The following is a 19,426-nucleotide window of genomic DNA, read 5'->3' on the forward strand; positions in this document are numbered from 1 at the left end:
TCTGTATTTGTGCTTAGAATTTATTCGTACAATGAGTAGATGAAGAGATTTAAATGCTCCTGAATAACTGTTGCAGGAGAAAGTTGCAACCAAGTTCCACCAATGAAACCCTACACCTGTGCTTTCTAATGACAGAGGACCGTCTGATCACCTTGTCTGCAGCAAATATGTTGAATTACACTGATTCGAGAAAACTTTCTCTTATGGAAAGTATGTCTGAAGATAAGCCTTAAGTGACTTATTCCAAGACATGGCCCCAATGATTTATACTGACTTCTTCCAGATTGTATAGCTTGAGAATGACAAGGGGGGAAAAAAAGCACTCCACAGGATTTTTCTGCACGACTTCGGCATGATAGCACTCTATACAGGTAGTCCTCGACTTACAACCACAATTGAGCCCAAAATTAATGTTGCTAAGTGAGAAATTTGTTAACTGAGTTTTGTTCAGTTCTTGCCACAACTGTTAACTGAATCACTGCAGTTGTTAAATTAGTAACAGGGTTGTTAAGTGAATCTGGCTTCCCCATTGGCTTTGCTTGCCAGGACCCCAGGACACTACTCCTGTCATAAATATGAACCAGTTGTTAAGTATCCAAATGTAAATCACATGACTGTAGGGACAGTGCAACGGTCATAAGTGTGAAAAATTATCATGTCACTTTTTTGGTGCCGTTGTAACTTTGAACAGTCACTAAATGAACTGCTATAAGTCGAGGATTACCTGTACACTCTCTGCATTCACAGAGCTGTGACAAGCCCAGAATATGGCCTCTTGAACAAGTCATAATGGCTTGGATAGGCTCGGGTAATGTGTTAAATCAAAAATAGACAAACCATGGATGGATTGAGCTACAGTGTTGCTTCATTCTGAAAGGCTTTTCCATTCATTCCAGTGAAAGGACACAGATCCACAAATGCTAAATAGCGTGCTCAGTGATACCCACCCAGTGAAGTAAATGAGGAAACTGATTGTACATATAAGCTGTGTGTGCAAATGCAGATGTAAAGTTACACTCTGTATCTAGGGAATGTCCCCATTCATTGGAATTACATGTAATACCTATTGTCTGATAAATTGTACCTTTAAGCAATTTCAGCATGTTTCTATAAAAAAAGAGTCTATAGCAGGGGTGTCAAACTGCTGGCCCGCGGGCTGGATGCATCATAGCAAAACCACGCCCACCCCATTGCCAGCAATGGCGAAAAAGTCGTGATAGGTCGCGACACGTTGCGTGACATTGCAAGTTTGACACCCCTGCTCTATAGAATCCATGCTTTATTCAAAGTTCCTGTTTTTTATTAATGAGGGACAAAGCCAACACCCTCAAATACCACACTGGATTCAAAGATCAACAGGTACTGTGGAGTACAGGGGCTACCCATGTTGTAGCCCCTTCAACAATTATCAAAGCAGTTTTGCCCTATCATAGGGTTGGGCTCCAAAGCAGAAGACAGTTGTACATTCCAAGAAAAAGATGCATTCAGTTTAAGGAATTGCTGACAAGAGTTTGGTACATGCGTTTCTGTACTCTGAAGCTCTTTTGGGGTATGAATAAAAAACATGTTTACTTCACATGATGTGGTTTTTAATAGCCTTAATTGAAAGCCACAGTAGGCTTGTTTCATATTCTTTTTTAAAAATATATATATTTCTAAAGCAAATATTCAGACATGAAAAAAAATCTTTATGGCTAACCCTCTTTGAGGGAGAAAAATGTCAAAAAACACACACGCACACACGCACACACACACACCCTGTGACTTTTACTTTGTAAATTCCAAAACACACCTGACAGCTATTAGTACATCATCTATACCTGACAACTAGGCAAGCATTGTTTCAGAATAACAGCACGTTGCCAAGGCTGATCTGGTCAGTGCTCCTGCCTAGCTCTTTAAACAAAATATCAATCTGACTATATATGGAACTGCTCTGGAAGCAAAGAGCTGGGAAAATTACATTCAGAGGGCGCATAGCAGAAACACTCTCAAGCCTGTATTTAAAATACGTTTTTAGTAGCAAAGGTCAAATAACCAGTGTGACCCACCATTTCCTTAAGTGGCACACCGCTCTTAAATTGTACAGTTTCCTGTGGAAGATTTGGACACAAGGCATCTTCATTTGATAGGTTGCCTCCATCAGTCCCAGTGCTGGAATTACCATCTGCTGTTTTTCCAAGATCAGGGATTTGCAAACTAATTGTTCGAACATTGTAAACTCTGAGCAGGATCTCCGAAGTAGTGATTTCAGTAAAGCCGTGTTCCTCCAAAGCTAAGCAGGTCCTTTGAACTTGCTCGATGCAAGGGGAAAAGGAACATATGCGTCCACCTACAACAGAAAAAGGAAGATTGTGAATGGAAAACCAGCAATTTTAAGAATTTCATCTTAATCTGATTTCCTATAATGCTATTTAAAGCACATTTCTGTGAACTATTTATTTCCAAAGGAGATTCATTAAAGCCAATGGGATCATTCTTCTGAAGTATATTATATAATGACTGTAGTTGCTGGTTTGTATAAAAAGAGAGGGAATCTTATACATTGCAGATGGTTGCGGGGATGGTTATATGAAATCTACAATTTCATGCATGGAAAAAACTTCCAACAGAATCAGGAATATACAGAATTTAAATATTTAGTTTGAACTGCAAGACTACAGCACTGGTCTGGTAATAGGCTCCACAGAACTTAATGACACTTGCTGTTGAATAGATACTATATGTATAGTAGTGAACCATCAATATACGTCTGCATCAGCTCTATGTCTTGTGTACCTGGCTGCCTTATATAGACAAAACTGGAAGTTTCTCCCTTTTTCTTATGCCTTGTCCTTAATTTCTGCTCCAATTCTTAAATTCTTCACACAGATGTTAGCAGCTCATTAGAGACAGCGACTTTCTCACAACGCCCTTCTGTGTTTTTCTGAAAAGCTCCTAATATCAGGTTTGAATAAATAGTGACGATATATTTGAACATACAAAAATCTTTTCTGCTGGGTAAATTATTTGGAGCCAGAGGAAGATGTCAAATTTGGGTCTCTGTTCACAGGGCTTATTGACAATAGCATCTCTTCAACTATCCTCTCCAACTAAACAAAATGTTCAAATGAATTTCCATCAATCTAATATGGCTTTTTTATTTTTCCTTGGCAGGAAGAACAGCACTGCATAACTTTCTTTGCCTTTGTATAAATCCTGACACTGTTTTATGGAATTTTCAAAGCTGCCTGTTTTATTATCAGTGGCATATATTTTGTATTAAATAAAAAGTCTCCTTCAAATCAAGTGTGACTCCTACCAACTTCACAGACTGGACTGGGTAGTTTTCTTGGCAACAATCCAGATGTTGTTTGCTACTGCTGTTTGCAGGATGTTTCTTTGATTTCCCTGGAAATTTTTAAAGGGAGAGGGGGAATGTCTCCCATCCAATATCCCTAACTCTATTTTAACTCTACTTTATAATTTTATGAAACTGGATGTTCAACCAATCATGTGAGCCTATAATCACATCAGAAGAAAACTCATTTATATAAGATATGTACAAAATTATTTTCTGGAACTAAAAATGATTGAAAATTGACAAGAGTTTACATGTGCATGGCTGGGTTCAAGAAGTGGTTTCTATCTCTTTGAGGAAGTGTGTGTTGCCCCCACCTTTCTTGAAGGAGGTGGTGGTGGACACTGTCTTGAAGAACTAGCCATATTGGTGAAACTGCTATTCATAGAAGTGGACTATGTAGATATTTTTAGACAGGTTTCAGGTCTGGACAAATGATTGAAACAACATTAATATTCTGTCAGGACCTAGATGGAAAGGTGTGCCCCTCCTGGTCCCATTAACAGGATTCAATATTATTGATCATGGTATCCCTCCAACCACCTGCACGGACTAGGATCATTGTTATGAGGTAACTCTACGGCTGGCTGTTATAATGTGTAATGGGAAGAAGGAATAACTTTGAGGAACAGGAGGAAGAGTTGCAACCAAGACACAAGTCAAATGAAAGAAGTCTGAATCCTGGGCAGAAATGTAATTTGAAAAAACGTCTCAGACATGATTCCCCGCCCCCCTTAGTTCTCATGAAAATAAAGGGAAGGAGGGGTGAAGCACATTCAGACTTGCAAGATACTGTTACTGTAGTTTTATAATAAAAAGTGGTATTAGTTGGCATGTCTTTGGTTATAAATTTGGTCTACCTTGGTCAGCTGGCATACTGGGAGAGCACTTACAGCATCTGTGGTTGCTCCAAGGTCGAATATTCCAGGGCTTGGTGTTTTCCTCATTATTATTATCCTTTCGTCGCGATCTCAAGACGTTTCTGTTTGTACAAGCCGGCCTAGCCTGATGGGGATTGGTGGGGTTTTTTATTTTTGGTGTCTTAATTTTATCTTGGGGTTTTAGAATTGTATTCCAATTGTTTTAACTTGGGCAATCATTTAATCTCTTTTTAATGTTTGTATTTAGTATTTTATTCTGCCCTGTGAACCGCCCTGAGTCCTCAGGGAGAAGGGCGGTATATAAATATTATTAAATTAAATTAAATTAAATTATTCAACATCTATATGAGGCTACTGGGAGAAGTAACTGATGATACTCAATTATACATTGCCAACCCAGGCTCATCTAGAGAACAGGTACATGACTTGGGACTCATATCTCTTGGCTGAATGGCAGCAGAAGATAACGGTTTCTGGACCTCTGTTTAGTTCTGGATAGTACGGTAGTTACAGCCTTACTTAGATCAGAATGTCTTGGTGATGGTAATTTATGCCCAGACCACTGCAACATGGTCTATGGCTGGGGTGTCATTGGCAGACTATTCCCTGCAAGCATGGAAAACCTGAAATGGAATATATGGATGCCCTTGGCGTAAGAGGGGAAGACATGCTCTCTTGGAAACAATTGCACAAGAGACACAGGAGCCCCAGCGGTTTAACAATCAGAGAACGAAATTTAGGAAGGATCCTCCCTAATGAATCAAGCAATTAAAAATGGTAAGGGAAGTTTCTACTTTCAGATTTGCGAGATTCTATAAAGTAGCCTTACAATAAAATAGAATCAGTTCATCTAGTCATGTTTCCTGTTTAGTTTACTCAAGAGGACTGCCATAAATCTTGCAAGTCTGAAACTACAAACTTCCTGCCATCACTTTTAACACTTGATCTATTAGAGCTGGTGCTTCCTAAGTTTGTCTCTTTGATTGTTAAGCCACTGGGGCTCCTGCCTCTCTTGTCTGATTGTTTCCCAGGCACATCTCTTCCCCTTATTTTGCAATTACAAAATCTGAGACTGCAGTTACACCTATCTCAAGACCTTTCACTGGGCTTCTGGACCCAAGAGGTAATCTTACTCGGCTTGATTCTGCTTGTGTTGACTAAACATTTTAAATGGATTTTCTCAAGATCCCTCACCTATCAGAACTAAAAGAGGTATGGGCTGGAGGATAGGCTTCCTCTGTGATGACACCTGCATAATGAAGTATACTACTTGACTGCTGTGCTGCTGCCTATAAATGAACGATCTCCAAGATGTATCTGCCCTCTTCTTCTGTAATTTTGGAAAGCACTGAAATATACTTTTCAGCAGACTACTGACTTCTAATGATGAACAATGGGCAACTGCTTAGGTTTTTGACCAACATGTTTAGTGTTTTAAAGAGGGTGAGAGTAGTGTTATTAGTCTATGTTGGTGGTCTTTATTGGTGACTTAATACAACACCCAGAGTTGGTTGACTAGGATAGGACAAAAATGTGGTTAATAAACAAAATGTAGGAGGTATTGCAGGGAAATTATTACTTTTATAAGTTCATTAATGTTAATTTGATTGTCAATGGCTTATGAAAGCAAGACAGATAGCTCATTATTAGTGTTCCTAGTTCTATTCATTCCTTTGGTAATTTAGTGCAAAAAAAAAGACAGGAGATACAAAAATAAATAGTTGATAAAGTCTTGACCAGAAGGTTTACATCATGCAGTAGAACAGAATTAGAAGAACAGGAGAAGAAACTGTTCTTGGAGGGGGGGAATATTAAGTTTAATTTTGTTCACTTTCTTATTTTTACAAACTTAAGTTTATTTTGTCTATTTTTGCACCATTTGAAAATTGGTGCATTTATATACATTTTTTCCTAAAAGGAACATTTTTTCCTAAAAGGAACATGTTCAAAAAGGTTTCAGTTTTAAGCATAACTACATTTCAGACTGTACAGTAATTTCAAAATGCTAATTACATTCATATTAAAATGGTAACTTCCTATCCCTTTTGATGACAGGCTAGATGTAACTGCATTCTGCCTAGCACAGATGTGCAGAAGAAAGTATTATGTCACTCTAGAATGCAGCTGAAAGATCTTTTAATATAAATAATATAAAATATAATATTTTAAATTTAAGTTCATGTTCAAAGAGAAAACAGACAGCCAAGACTGGATTGAACTATTACCGTATATACTTGAGTATAAGCCGAATTTTTCAGCCCACTTTTTGGGCTGAAAAATTCCACTTCGGCTTATACTCCAGTCAACAAAAAAACTTACCGAGGACTTGTGCGCGGCCGAGGCTTTGGTGCTTCCGGGATCGCGCGCACCTCTCCCAAGCCACCGCCATCCGGAGACCTGCCGAAGTTTGGGGAGGTTTGGGGAGGTGCGCGCGCACCTCCCCAAACCTCCCCAAACTTCGGCAGGTCTCCGGACCTCCGCGCCTTGCCTGCCTGCTTCTTTCCGCAGCGGAAAGAAGCAGGCAGGCAGGGCGCGGAGGAACGGAGACCTGCCGACGTTTGGGGAGGTTTGGGCGCCTCCCCAAACCTCGGCAGGTCTCCGTTCCTCCGCGCAGACCTTTGGGGAGGTTTGGGCGCCTCCCCAAACCTCCCCAAACCTCGGCAGGTCTCCGTTCCTCCTGCCGACCTTTGGGGAGGTTTGGGCGCCTCCCCAAACCTCCCCAAACCTCGGCAGGTCTCCGTGCCTCCTGCCGACCTTTGGGGAGGTTTGGGCGCCTCCCCAAACCTCGGCAGGTCTCCGTTCCTCCTGCCGACCTTTGGGGAGGTTTGGGCGCCTCCCCAAACCTCCCCAAACCTCGGCAGGTCTCCGTTCCTCCGCGCAGACCTGCCGACGTTTGGGGAGGTTTGGGTGCCTCCCCAAACCTCCCCAAACCTCGGCAGGTCTCCGTTCCTCCTGCCGACGTTTGGGGAGGTTTGGGCGCCTCCCCAAACCTCGGCAGGTCTCCGTTCCTCCGCGCAGACCTGCCGACCTTTGGGGAGGTTTGGGCGCCTCCCCAAATGTCCCCAAACCTCGGCAGGTCTCCGTTCCTGTTTGGGGAGGTTTGGGCGCCTCCCCAAACCTCGGCAGGTCTCCGTTCCTCCGCGCAGACCTGCCGACCTTTGGGGAGGTTTGGGCGCCTCCCCAAACCTCCCCAAACCTCGGCAGGTCTCCGTTTTCCTGCCGACCTTTGGGGAGGTTTGGGCGCCTCCCCAAACCTCCCCAAACCTCGGCATGTCTCCGTTCCTCCTGCCGACCTTTGGGGAGGTTTGGGCGCCTCCCCAAACCTCGGCAGGTCTCCGTTCCTCCTGCCGACCTTTGGGGAGGTTTGGGCGCCTCCCCAAACCTCGGCAGGTCTCCGTTCCTCCGCGCAGACCTGCCGACGTTTGGGGAGGTTTGGGCGCCTCCCCAAACGTCCCCAAACCTCGGCAGGTCTCCGTTCCTGTTTGGGGAGGTTTGGGCGCCTCCCCAAACCTCCCCAAACCTCGGCAGGTCTCCGTTCCTCCGCGCAGACCTGCCGACGTTTGGGGAGGTTTGGGCGCCTCCCCAAACCTCGGCAGGTCTCCGTTCTTCCTGCCGACCTTTGGGGAGGTTTGGGCGCCTCCCCAAACCTCCCCAAACCTCGGCAGGTCTCCGTTCCTCCTGCCGACCTTTGGGGAGGTTTGGGCGCCTCCCCAAACCTCGGCAGGTCTCCGTTCCTCCGCGCAGACCTGCCGACGTTTGGGGAGGTTTGGGCGCCTCCCCAAACCTCGGCAGGTCTCCGTTCCTGTTTGGGGAGGTTTGGGCGCCTCCCCAAACCTCCCCAAACCTCGGCAGGTCTCCGTTCCTCCGCGCAGACCTGCCGACGTTTGGGGAGGTTTGGGCGCCTCCCCAAACCTCCCCAAACCTCGGCAGGTCTCCGTTCCTGTTTGGGGAGGTTTGGGCGCCTCCCCAAACCTCCCCAAACCTCGGCAGGTCTCCGTTCCTCCGCGCAGACCTGCCGATGTTTGGGGAGGTTTGGGCGCCTCCCCAAACCTCCCCAAACCTCGGCAGGTCTCCGTTCTTCCTGCCGACCTTTGGGGAGGTTTGGGCGCCTCCCCAAACCTCGGCAGGTCTCCGTTCCTCCTGCCGACCTTTGGGGAGGTTTGGGCGCCTCCCCAAACGTCGGCAGGTCTGCGCGGAGGAACGGAGACCTGCCGAGGTTTGGGGAGGTTTGGGGAGGCGCCCAAACCTCCCCAAACAGGAACGGAGACCTGCCGAGGTTTGGGGAGGTTTGGGGAGGCGCCCAAACCTCCCCAAACGTCGGCAGGTCTGCGCGGAGGAACGGAGACCTGCCGAGGTTTGGGGAGGTTTGGGGAGGCGCCCAAACCTCCCCAAAGGTCGGCAGGAGGAACGGAGACCTGCCGAGGTTTGGGGAGGCGCCCAAACCTCCCCAAACGTCGGCAGGAGGAACGGAGACCTGCCGAGGTTTGGGGAGGTTTGGGGAGGCGCCCAAACCTCCCCAAACGTCGGCAGGAGGAACGGAGACCTGCCGAGGTTTGGGGAGGTTTGGGGAGGCGCCCAAACCTCCCCAAAGGTCGGCAGGAGGAACGGAGACCTGCCGAGGTTTGGGGAGGTTTGGGGAGGTGCCCAAACCTCCCCAAAGGTTGGCAGGAGGAACGGAGACCTGCCGAGGTTTGGGGAGGCGCCCAAACCTCCCCAAAGGTCGGCAGGTCTGCGCGGAGGAACGGAGACCTGCCGAGGTTTGGGGAGGCGCCCAAACCTCCCCAAAGGTCGGCAGGAGGAACGGAGACCTGCCGAGGTTTGGGGAGGTTTGGGGAGGCGCCCAAACCTCCCCAAAGGTCGGCAGGAGGAACGGAGACCTGCCGAGGTTTGGGGAGGTTTGGGGAGGCGCCCAAACCTCCCCAAAGGTCGGCAGGAGGAACGGAGACCTGCCGAGGTTTGGGGAGGCGCCCAAACCTCCCCAAACGTCGGCAGGTCTGCGCGGAGGAACGGAGACCTGCCGAGGTTTGGGTAGGTTTGGGGAGGCGCCCAAACCTCCCCAAAGGTCGGCAGGAGGAACGGAGACCTGCCGAGGTTTGGGGAGGCGCCCAAACCTCCCCAAACGTCGGCAGGAGGAACGGAGACCTGCTGAGGTTTGGGGAGGTTTGGGGAGGCGCCCAAACCTCCCCAAACGTCGGCAGGAGGAACGGAGACCTGCCGAGGTTTGGGGAGGTTTGGGGAGGCGCCCAAACCTCCCCAAAGGTCGGCAGGAGGAACGGAGACCTGCCGAGGTTTGGGGAGGTTTGGGGAGGTGCCCAAACCTCCCCAAAGGTTGGCAGGAGGAACGGAGACCTGCCGAGGTTTGGGGAGGCGCCCAAACCTCCCCAAAGGTCGGCAGGTCTGCGCGGAGGAACGGAGACCTGCCGAGGTTTGGGGAGGCGCCCAAACCTCCCCAAAGGTCGGCAGGAGGAACGGAGACCTGCCGAGGTTTGGGGAGGTTTGGGGAGGCGCCCAAACCTCCCCAAAGGTCGGCAGGAGGAACGGAGACCTGCCGAGGTTTGGGGAGGTTTGGGGAGGCGCCCAAACCTCCCCAAAGGTCGGCAGGAGGAACGGAGACCTGCCGAGGTTTGGGGAGGCGCCCAAACCTCCCCAAAGGTCGGCAGGTCTGCGCGGAGGAACGGAGACCTGCCGAGGTTTGGGGAGGCGCCCAAACCTCCCCAAAGGTCGGCAGGAGGAACGGAGACCTGCCGAGGTTTGGGGAGGTTTGGGGAGGCGCCCAAACCTCCCCAAAGGTCGGCAGGAGGAACGGAGACCTGCCGAGGTTTGGGGAGGTTTGGGGAGGCGCCCAAACCTCCCCAAAGGTCGGCAGGAGGAACGGAGACCTGCCGAGGTTTGGGGAGGCGCCCAAACCTCCCCAAAGGTCGGCAGGAGGAACGGAGACCTGCCGAGGTTTGGGGAGGCGCCCAAACCTCCCCAAAGGTCGGCAGGTCTGCGCGGAGGAACGGAGACCTGCAGAGGTTTGGGGAGGCGCCCAAACCTCCCCAAAGGTCGGCAGGAGGAACGGAGACCTGCCGAGGTTTGGGGAGGTTTGGGGAGGCGCCCAAACCTCCCCAAAGGTCGGCAGGAGGAACGGAGACCTGCCGAGGTTTGGGGAGGTTTGGGGAGGCGCCCAAACCTCCCCAAAGGTCGGCAGGAGGAACGGAGACCTGCCGACGTTTGGGGAGGCGCCCAAACCTCCCCAAAGGTCGGCAGGTCTGCGCGGAGGAACGGAGACCTGCAGAGGTTTGGGGAGGCGCCCAAACCTCCCCAAAGGTCGGCAGGAGGAATGGAGACCTGCCGAGGTTTGGGGAGGTTTGGGGAGGCGCCCAAACCTCCCCAAAGGTCGGCAGGAGGAACGGAGACCTGCCGACGTTTGGGGAGGTTTGGGGAGGTGCGCGCGATCCTGGAAGCACCGAAGCCTCGGCCGCGCGCAAGTCCTCGGTAAGCTCCGGGCGGTCACTTGCTTCGCGTCTCCTGAGGGAAGGGGGGGGCGACTGGAGCGGGTGTGTTTCCTCGCCTGCTGGGCGCCGCGATTTGCCCGGGGAACGCGCGGGCCCCGAATGGCAGCGTGGAGCGAGGAAGCGGACAGCCAGGGCTTCCCCGAGAGCCGCGGCCACACAGGGTATTCCTGTGTATTCAGGCTTGCAAAATGGCGGATCGAGCCTCTGCTGGCGGCAGAGGCTTGCAGAACGGCGGATCGGCTTATACTCGAGTCAATAACTTTTTCCAGTTTTTGGGGGTGAAATTGGGGGTCTCGGCTTATACTCGAGTCGGCTTATACTCAAGTATATACGGTATATTTTTAAAAGAGACATGCTTTATTTTCTTTGAGACAGCACAGCATTTAAAGATCTTTTCCTCTAAATCCTTGGTCTAAATCAGATTAGACCAAAATAGGACTCCAGGATTCTATCATTTTATGACTTGGCTGGAGACAGGATATTTCAAGTATGACAAGCAATAGAGCAGAAAGGCCAAAGTACAAGAGACACAAATAAAGATAATGGAACAGGATATATTTCTAACATTTAAGGAACCACAACATAGAATTGATTTTTTCTGGCATATATCTTCACAATTTAAATTTTGTCTTATCAAATTAAATTTAAAACTGATTGGTCCACAGACCAATGCACTCAGATATAAATATCATCTTTTTATCCTAGAGTAAGCAAAATTAATAAAAATATTAAGACATAGATACAATAAATATCAGGATATTAATTATGGGACTCCAAAGGACTGATTTAATTCTTTACTTTGTCTCACACAACAGATAGCCGTGGGTGGACTGTAAAACGGCATATGAAGAAAGGAACCTCAGCTTTGTTCTAACAAATGGAAACTTTGGCCCATGTTCTTAATCTGTTCCAGAATGTTCTCCTATTTTCAAACCTTCATTTCCCCACTTTTTATTGGCTCATGCAAGTTTATGTATATTATGACTTTAGATTTTTTTTAAAAAAAATACCTATTGATAATAATAAATAGTTGTTTTGTGTATGTAATTTCTGGAAAATTCCATAAAAGAGAAGGTTATTTCACACTGAAAAAGTTGTCATCCACTTCTTCAGAAAGTGGCTATAATGAATCGTATCATTATAAAAATGTCAACAAGTCCATTTTTGTTGAATTTAATAATAATGCCTGTGTCATACAAGTTTTGTTACAATCTATAACTTATCTTACTTAATCTACTTCATGGTACAAAATGTACATCCAAAAATCCACAAATCACAAAATATCCCCATCATACTAAGACCTTAAAAAAGATGCCATTTGAAAAACATGAGAATTTTCCTAGGCTTAATTGGCACACAAAATGTGGAAACAAAACACCAGGACAGGGTCCAGATCCAACTAGCCACTGAGTTGGAGGTTTCCCCACTTCTGCTGAAAATTCAAAAAATATAACAGCAAATGCATAATATGCATCATGTCAGCTATCTAGCGTAAGAGCACTATTTCTTCTTTTATTTATTCTCAAATAACCAAAGTATAGAACTTCAGTTCCTTCACATGTTCTTGGAAGCTTTTTTCTGAACTATCAGAAGACTGGAAAAGAGCTGAGGTAGTTCCCATCTTCAAAATGGGGGGTGGGGGAATGGATCTAGGAAACTACACACCTATCAGCCTGACCTCAATACCTAGGAAGATTCTGGAAAAGATAAACAAAGTCATTACTAAAAACCAACATGGGTTTGTCAAAAACAGTTCATGACAGACAAATCTTATTGCATTCTTTGACCAGGTGACAAAATTAGTGGGCCAGAAGAATGCTGTGGATACAATTTACTTGGATTTCAGTAAGGCATTTGATAAAGTAGACCACAACCTACTACTTGATAAGATAGAAAAATGTGAGCTGGACAGCATCACCACCAGATGGATTCATAGCTGGCTGACCGGCCGTACTTAGCATGTGGTCCTCAATGGAACTGCAACTACATGGAGGGAAGTGTGTAGTAGGGTGCCCCAGGGCTCTGTTCTGGGCCCCAGTGCTCTACAACATCTTCATCAACGTTTTGGATAAGGTGATACATGGGAAATTCATCAAATTTGCAGATGACACCAAGCTGGTAGGAATAGCCAACACTCCAGAAGATTGGCTTAAGATACAGAATAATCTTGATGGACTTGAACATTGGGCGCTATCTAACAAAATGAAATTCAGTGGTGAAAAAAGCAAGGTTCTACATTTAGGCAAGAAAAACCAAATGCACAGGTATAGGCCTAGCTCATTAAAAATTGGAAGAAGGAGTAGCTAGGCTTGGAGATCCTGAAGAAGAGACAGGATCTAAATCTAATTAAAAAAATCGATGCTGTTGGTTGGTGAAGGGGAACAGCTAAGAAGGAAACAAAAAAGATCAGAACACATGTCCTCCAGCAGCAGCCCCCAGAGAAGCAGGATTTAATACCAGACAAACAAGCAGAAAATAATATCCTAATCAAGGAACTCCAAGGAGAAAAATATATCCCTACCAATATGGGCTGTGCAAGCTACTGAATATAAAAGACGAGTAAATCCCACACTAATGATGTCACCTAGTTGGGTAATTAAATGCCCACAAGAAGTAACCAAGGATTCAGCAGATTACTCTGCATTTGAAGGACTGTGTCAATTTAAGAGAATGGTATGTATACATTATACAGAATAATCTCCTGTCCTTAGATGAAGAATTCAGAAGACTTTAGCTTTCTAGCCAAGAGACCTCCCATTGTTCTGACCATATAAGCTGACAAGAGGCAGCAACCGAAAATCCTCCCCAAGGTTAACAGATCAAGCAGATAAAAGAGTAGTTTAGCACAAATATTATTGAGCCAGACCTATTTACAGAGAACTTTATTTATCATTGTAATGATCAAGACCTTTTAAACAGGAGGAAGCTTGCTTGTAAATAACTCAGCTTTCTCTGAAATTCTCTCTGTTTATCCCAATGTCACCTCTGAAGTACGAATAGCAAGCTGCAGATTTACTCAGAAAAGGCATGTGGCCAAATCACATGACGGAATTAAAGGAGATACTGTCTGCCAGAAAGGCAGAACGGTCGTGATCGTGGTTATGACGTAGCAACTCTCAATACAGGCCTTTTGACACAATGGGTTTTAATGGGGGTGGGGGAACCAAAAGGAAAAGAAAAATAACAGCGGGTGTGGTGTAAATTGTTTAAATGCTCTTCTCTTAATTCCTTTCCAACTCTGCCTTGCTGCTGAATCCTCTAATGGAGCAAAATCCCTTACAAAAGACCATTGTGTAATCCAAGATAATAATACAACCTGCCTGCTAAAAATAAAGTATAATAGGGGCACTATATTGGTTTATATCTAATTCCTTCTTTAAAACGGGAAGAGAAAGATAAGCTCTGCATCTAAACATGCCATGGAAAAAGCAGAATGATTCACAAGTTAGGCAGAATAAGGAAGCACATTTCGGGACCCACAATTTGGATCCTCCCTACCCAAAAAAAAAAGAAAAAAAGAAAAAAGAAAAAAAATTACATGACAAAATGAGAGTACAGGCTGAAACAATTCTGGTTTTCTCTAATCTACTGCACTTCAGATGCATTGGAATTACAGTATAACTTGCAGAATTCCTAGGCAGTCCATTAGATGCAGTTCTGCCAATGTGAGAGAAGCCTGTTAAATAAAAGCCAGGAAAAAATGTGTAAGGATGTGGCGTGTATTTATGTGCTTATATGTATAGAAATATTTGCTTTCTTTTTTAAAAATGCCATCCATAATGTAGAAGCATCACATTTAATTCATTTCTCTGTTCCAGGACTCCAGTAACTCATTCTTCTGAGAATACTAAACAGTGTGGATAAAGTAGTACTTTTATATCTTGATCCTGAAATCAAGGATTATACATATATATTTTCTGAGACTGTGCTATATTAAAAAATTGAAACAATTAATGAATTTTAATCCCCCCTTCTCTAAGAAACAGAGGGCAGTGTACTTCCTCTTCCATGTGTCGTCTTCACAACAATCCTTTGAAGTGGATTAAAATAAAGGGTGGGCCACTAGTCCAAGGTCATCTGGTGAACTTCTTAGCTAAAGGGGGATTTGACTCTAGTCTCCTGTGGCAGTCTAGTATTCAACCGATACACAAATTCAAAAAATAATGGCTACTTTAAATTTGTATTTGAGATTAAATTTCATAAAATATTAACAGAACAAACAAACCTTACCAACTGAGCTATAATATTCACAAAGATACTTCTAACTTTAAAAAAAATGTATTCTTTTAATAAAAATAATTAAATAGGAAGGGGACATGCAAAGCAAAGTATTAGCTTCTACATTATGTTTTATTTAAGGGAATGGCTCTGAATCATCAAAATATTCCCCTGAATTAACTAAGGAACATCCAAGAAGGCTGGTTCATTATGTGGTTTAACTGTTTTTTTAACCTATCAGGCCCAACATGGCACCTGTTTTTTTTTAAAAATTGCACTCAACAAAATGCCAACTATGCCTCTCCCCAGGTTTCCTAATTCTATGGCAAATCATGTAATGTCTTTAATATCTCCTCAAAGATGCAATGAAGACACACTTAAATCTAAAGAATGGCATTCTCAGAAGACAAAGATTTCTTGGTTCTACCAGGAAAAGGTACTAGAAAAGAGATTGTTAAATGGAGATTGTCGGTAAAAGACAATGGATATCTGAGAAACTTTATGGAATTCAGCCCTGTACAGAGCTGTCACTGAATAATTAATTCCATTACTGCTCACTTGGTTATAATGATACTACATATGCAATGCTTAGATCTACTTAAGAATTAAAACAAACAGCAACATGGAATATTTACTTATCATTTATCATGTGTCTTTATATCCAATGATGCCCTTTCCCCCCTAAATTTGTTTCCAGTTTCATCCTGCAGCCTCACTGCAAAGGCTGTTGGTTAAATTTTTATATCCAGAAAATAGATGCAGGTCACTGACTGCAGTCATTAAAATCACCAAACATCTGGAACAGATATTTCTAGCCAACCCAAACTGTTTGCGCTCCTGCGATGCCTGGTGCATTTTAAAGCAGTACAGAATGTGGGGGATCTAATTAACAAATCACAGCTAACAATATATTCAGGAGATTTGCCACAAACTGATGGTGGATGTTGCTTTTAAAGCAGAAGCTGTAAAAAGCAAGGGGGCAGGGGAGGGGGGGGAGAAGGAGATGCTCTAATTCTTGACATTTATGGAAGGGGGGAAAGCATTGTGAAATGTCACCTCACAATAAACGCTTTGTGCTCAGAGAAAGCGCTGGGAAGACATGAGAGCAACTTACAATTGTTTCCAACAGGCTTTTAAAACATTTTGTGTTCAATGGTTTATCCTAGAATGCAATGCACTGATGAAAATAAAATGGTGTCTGGTGATATGCCACATTCTAGATAAGGAAAACATAGACATTTCCAATCTTTAAAAACAAAGAAAAACATCCACAAGCTGTTGAGATGCTCTTCCTAGGCCAGGCTGCACAAATCATCTATCATAAGGTTTTTTTAAAAATTATTTGGTGAATCTACAAAACCCTGTATGCCACTATAGCTAACAGATTTCCCAGCTGGGAGCTGGTTTGATAACAGTACTAAGCAATCTGTAAAAAAGAACTGTAGTTTTCCATTTCTGAATCACATGCCACAGAGTTCTCAAGTACAAAATTTAGAGTAATTTACTTTGCATCTGTATTGTTATTAACACAGAATTAAATGGGTATTTTAATATTGTCAAATATTGCCTGTCAATATTATAAATATGCTTGAGGCACATTTTGATGCAGTTTTGCATTAAAATGTAAAATATGCTTAAGGATTTATGAATTTAAATATTTACCAATATGTATTATTAATAATGACAACTATTTGTCCTTCAATATTTCCCAATAATTCTCAACATTACATTACATATCTGTATCTTACAGAGCACTAATAGAATCATAAAAGTTTCTAAAGGAATGATTAAAGAATAGCGTTGTCCATCTAAAACAACACTATTTCTCGTCAAAAATTAAGAATTCAAGTGCCCCACAAATGACTAGCCAACCTTTTCTTTCAGTTTCGGAGCCTCCTTCTAATTAATTCATTTAAATCCTGAACTGTTCTAGTCAACAAGAAATATCTCCTAAAGTTCTACTGAAATTTATCTTTCTCTAAGTCTTAAAACATGAGTTCTGGAACAGAAAACAAAAACAAATGCTTCGTTTGTATTATGGGTAAGCCCTTAAGTTATTTGAATAGAAGAGGTATAAGTAAAATCAACAAGAAATGTGGAGCATAAGTCTACTTTTTGTTTAAAAGAAAAAATTCCACTAACATTTGTCAGGACAGTTAAGGAAATTTTCTGTCCTTGAGAATGTTGGTGTACAGTTCCTGCAGGACTGATTTCCACAACAGAGATTCCCTAGGGAATCCTATCACAGGAACAAATGCCTAATGAGAGCGATGTGTGCTGTGTGAATGCCAACCCACCTCCTCCTCAAGTGGCTCCTTTGAGTGTTTTTTCCCTCCCTTTCCAAAAAAACTAGCACCACACAATTTGTTTAATGAGATCTGTATGTCAGCCCAAGCTGATATAGTAATTATCTCAGATTAGTCCTGCTCACATTGGAAGCTGCGTGAGCCTTTTGATCGGAGGGAGCTGCCTTTAAGAATAAATGCTGTATCTAGAACTGTTGTGATGGAAAGACAGGAACAACAGTAAGACAGTCTGAAGAAATTCTTCCCTCCCACATCCATTCAATGTAGGGGGCAAATTATTTTGATGGAAATGACTAAACTGTCAAACCGCCTATTTCTTAGGCTGGAGAAAGAGCTTAGGCAGGAGGCCAGCAGACACTCTGATTTTGAGTTTGTGCAGATCAAAGTGGAGAACCAAGAAGGTGAAGAAAGAGGAAGAAGCAGCACTAGAAAAACATGATGCGTTTGGATAGCCTGCTTTATACGAAAACTGCATCAGAGTCTTGGTAATTCATAAATTACCATACGCTCATCGTTTCTTTCACAAAGCACAGAGAATGCTGTTTTGGAATTGCTGTGGTTGTGCTATTGTAGAATCAAAGTTTTGCTTCAACACTTCTACCATGAGAAAAAAAACCTGGACGTCTGAAAATATTTATTATTTTGTGTTTAATAAGTATTTATTGAATATATTTTTTAAAACCATTTTTCTCCACTTCATTTTTTGTCACTTGTAAGTCTGGGGTTTTGCTTTCCAGTTTTTCAGAAACATAAAACCTGGAATGAAACATGGCTAAACAATTATTTGGTGAGCTTGAAAGAAAAGAACATATACAGGTAGTCCTTAACGTATGACCACAATTGAGCCCAAAATTTCTGTTGCTAAGCAAGACAGCTGTTAAGTAGGTTTTGCTCTGTTTATCACCTTTCCTGCCATAATTGTTAAGTGAATCACTGCAGTTGTTAAATTAGTAACATAGATATTAAGTGAAGCTGGCTTCCCTGTAGACTTTTCTTGTGAAAGGGTCACAGAAGGTGATCAAATGACTGCAGGACACTGCAACCATCATAAATACATGTCAGTTGTCAAGGGTCTGAATTTTGACCACTTGACCGTGGGGATGCTACAATAGACATAAGTATGAAAACCATTATACGTCACTTTTTTCAGTGCCATTGTAACTTTGAATGGACACTAAATGAATGGTTGTAAGTCAAGGACCAATACATTATATTTGAGTTTTGGATGTGTTCAAACATAAATGCTACTTTTTCTTGAAAGTTGTATTAAGCATTTCAGGAGGAACAATAAACACATATCTAGGATCATCCATATACCCTATACATATAAGACCTAAGATCCTATTTCAAGAATATGAATCTCATGGGCAATGCTCCAGGAAATCATCCAACTCATCTCACCCTATTTTCAAGAGTGGCCTTCAGAATTTCGCAGGCTTGCTTTGTGTGGTTGCCATCTATTGTCTAGACCTTTGCTACTAAAGAGAGCTTTTCTCCTAAGAGTTTTATAATTGGCATATGGAACTCACAGAAAATCATCAGTTTCAAGAGTTTGAGAGTATGTAGTGCTTTCATTCCCAAAGACTTTTATTAAGGACTGCATGCTAAAAAAATAAAACTATCTCAACAGATATAACTGGACATTGCCTTCAGTGGACAAATATATCTTCCAATTCGAAGTAAATTTCCTAGGAAGAGCTACACGAGGTAACTTCTAAACTAATCCCGTTATCTCTGAGTTGTACTGGGAAATATCCACCCTAAGAACCACTGTTAATGGAGCAAGGATAAACATTTGATACTTTTCAAATGGGATGAACTTCAGGTCCAGCCAGCCAAGTAAGAAATTGCGGAAGCTGTGGTGCAAAACACCTGGAAAGTCGCCTGCCCTTTGTAAGTAGACAAAGTTCTATATGCTATGAGAGCTTTAAAAGTTAGGCAACTTCAGAAAAGATTAATAAGCAAAACTTATATTTGGTTCTGCCTCCTTAAGTAACAAGAGCTGCCTGCAATTAGTGCAGGTTCGCATCCCACCAGGCTCAAGGTTGACTCAGCCTTCCATCCTTCCAAGGTAAATAAAATGAGGACCCAGATTGTTGGGGGCAATAAGCTGACTTTGTAATAATGCCGCTTGGGGTGTGTGTGAAAGCCCTAAGAAGCAGGCATATACATAGAATGAAGGCT

General features: G+C 43.7%; 1 protein-coding gene across 2 annotated transcripts in view; it reads right to left on the reverse strand.

Moving 5' to 3' along the window:
* Nucleotides 1-994: 994 nt before the first annotated feature.
* TRMT61A (tRNA methyltransferase 61A) overlaps nt 995-19,426 on the reverse strand; it is a 58,584-nt gene continuing 40,152 nt past the window's right edge. The window contains exon 3 of one of the 2 annotated variants that reach the window (XM_081334421.1): nt 995-2,332. In XM_081334421.1, coding sequence (XP_081190547.1) covers nt 2,004-2,332 — 329 coding nt within the window. In that variant the 3' untranslated portion in view covers nt 995-2,003. The remainder of the gene's footprint in view (nt 2,333-19,426) is intronic. The other variant, XM_081334420.1, reaches the window with a different exon arrangement.

The sequence above is a fragment of the Vipera berus genome, assembly GCF_964194415.1.
Source record: "Vipera berus genome assembly, chromosome: 1".
NCBI lineage: Eukaryota > Metazoa > Chordata > Lepidosauria > Squamata > Viperidae > Vipera > Vipera berus.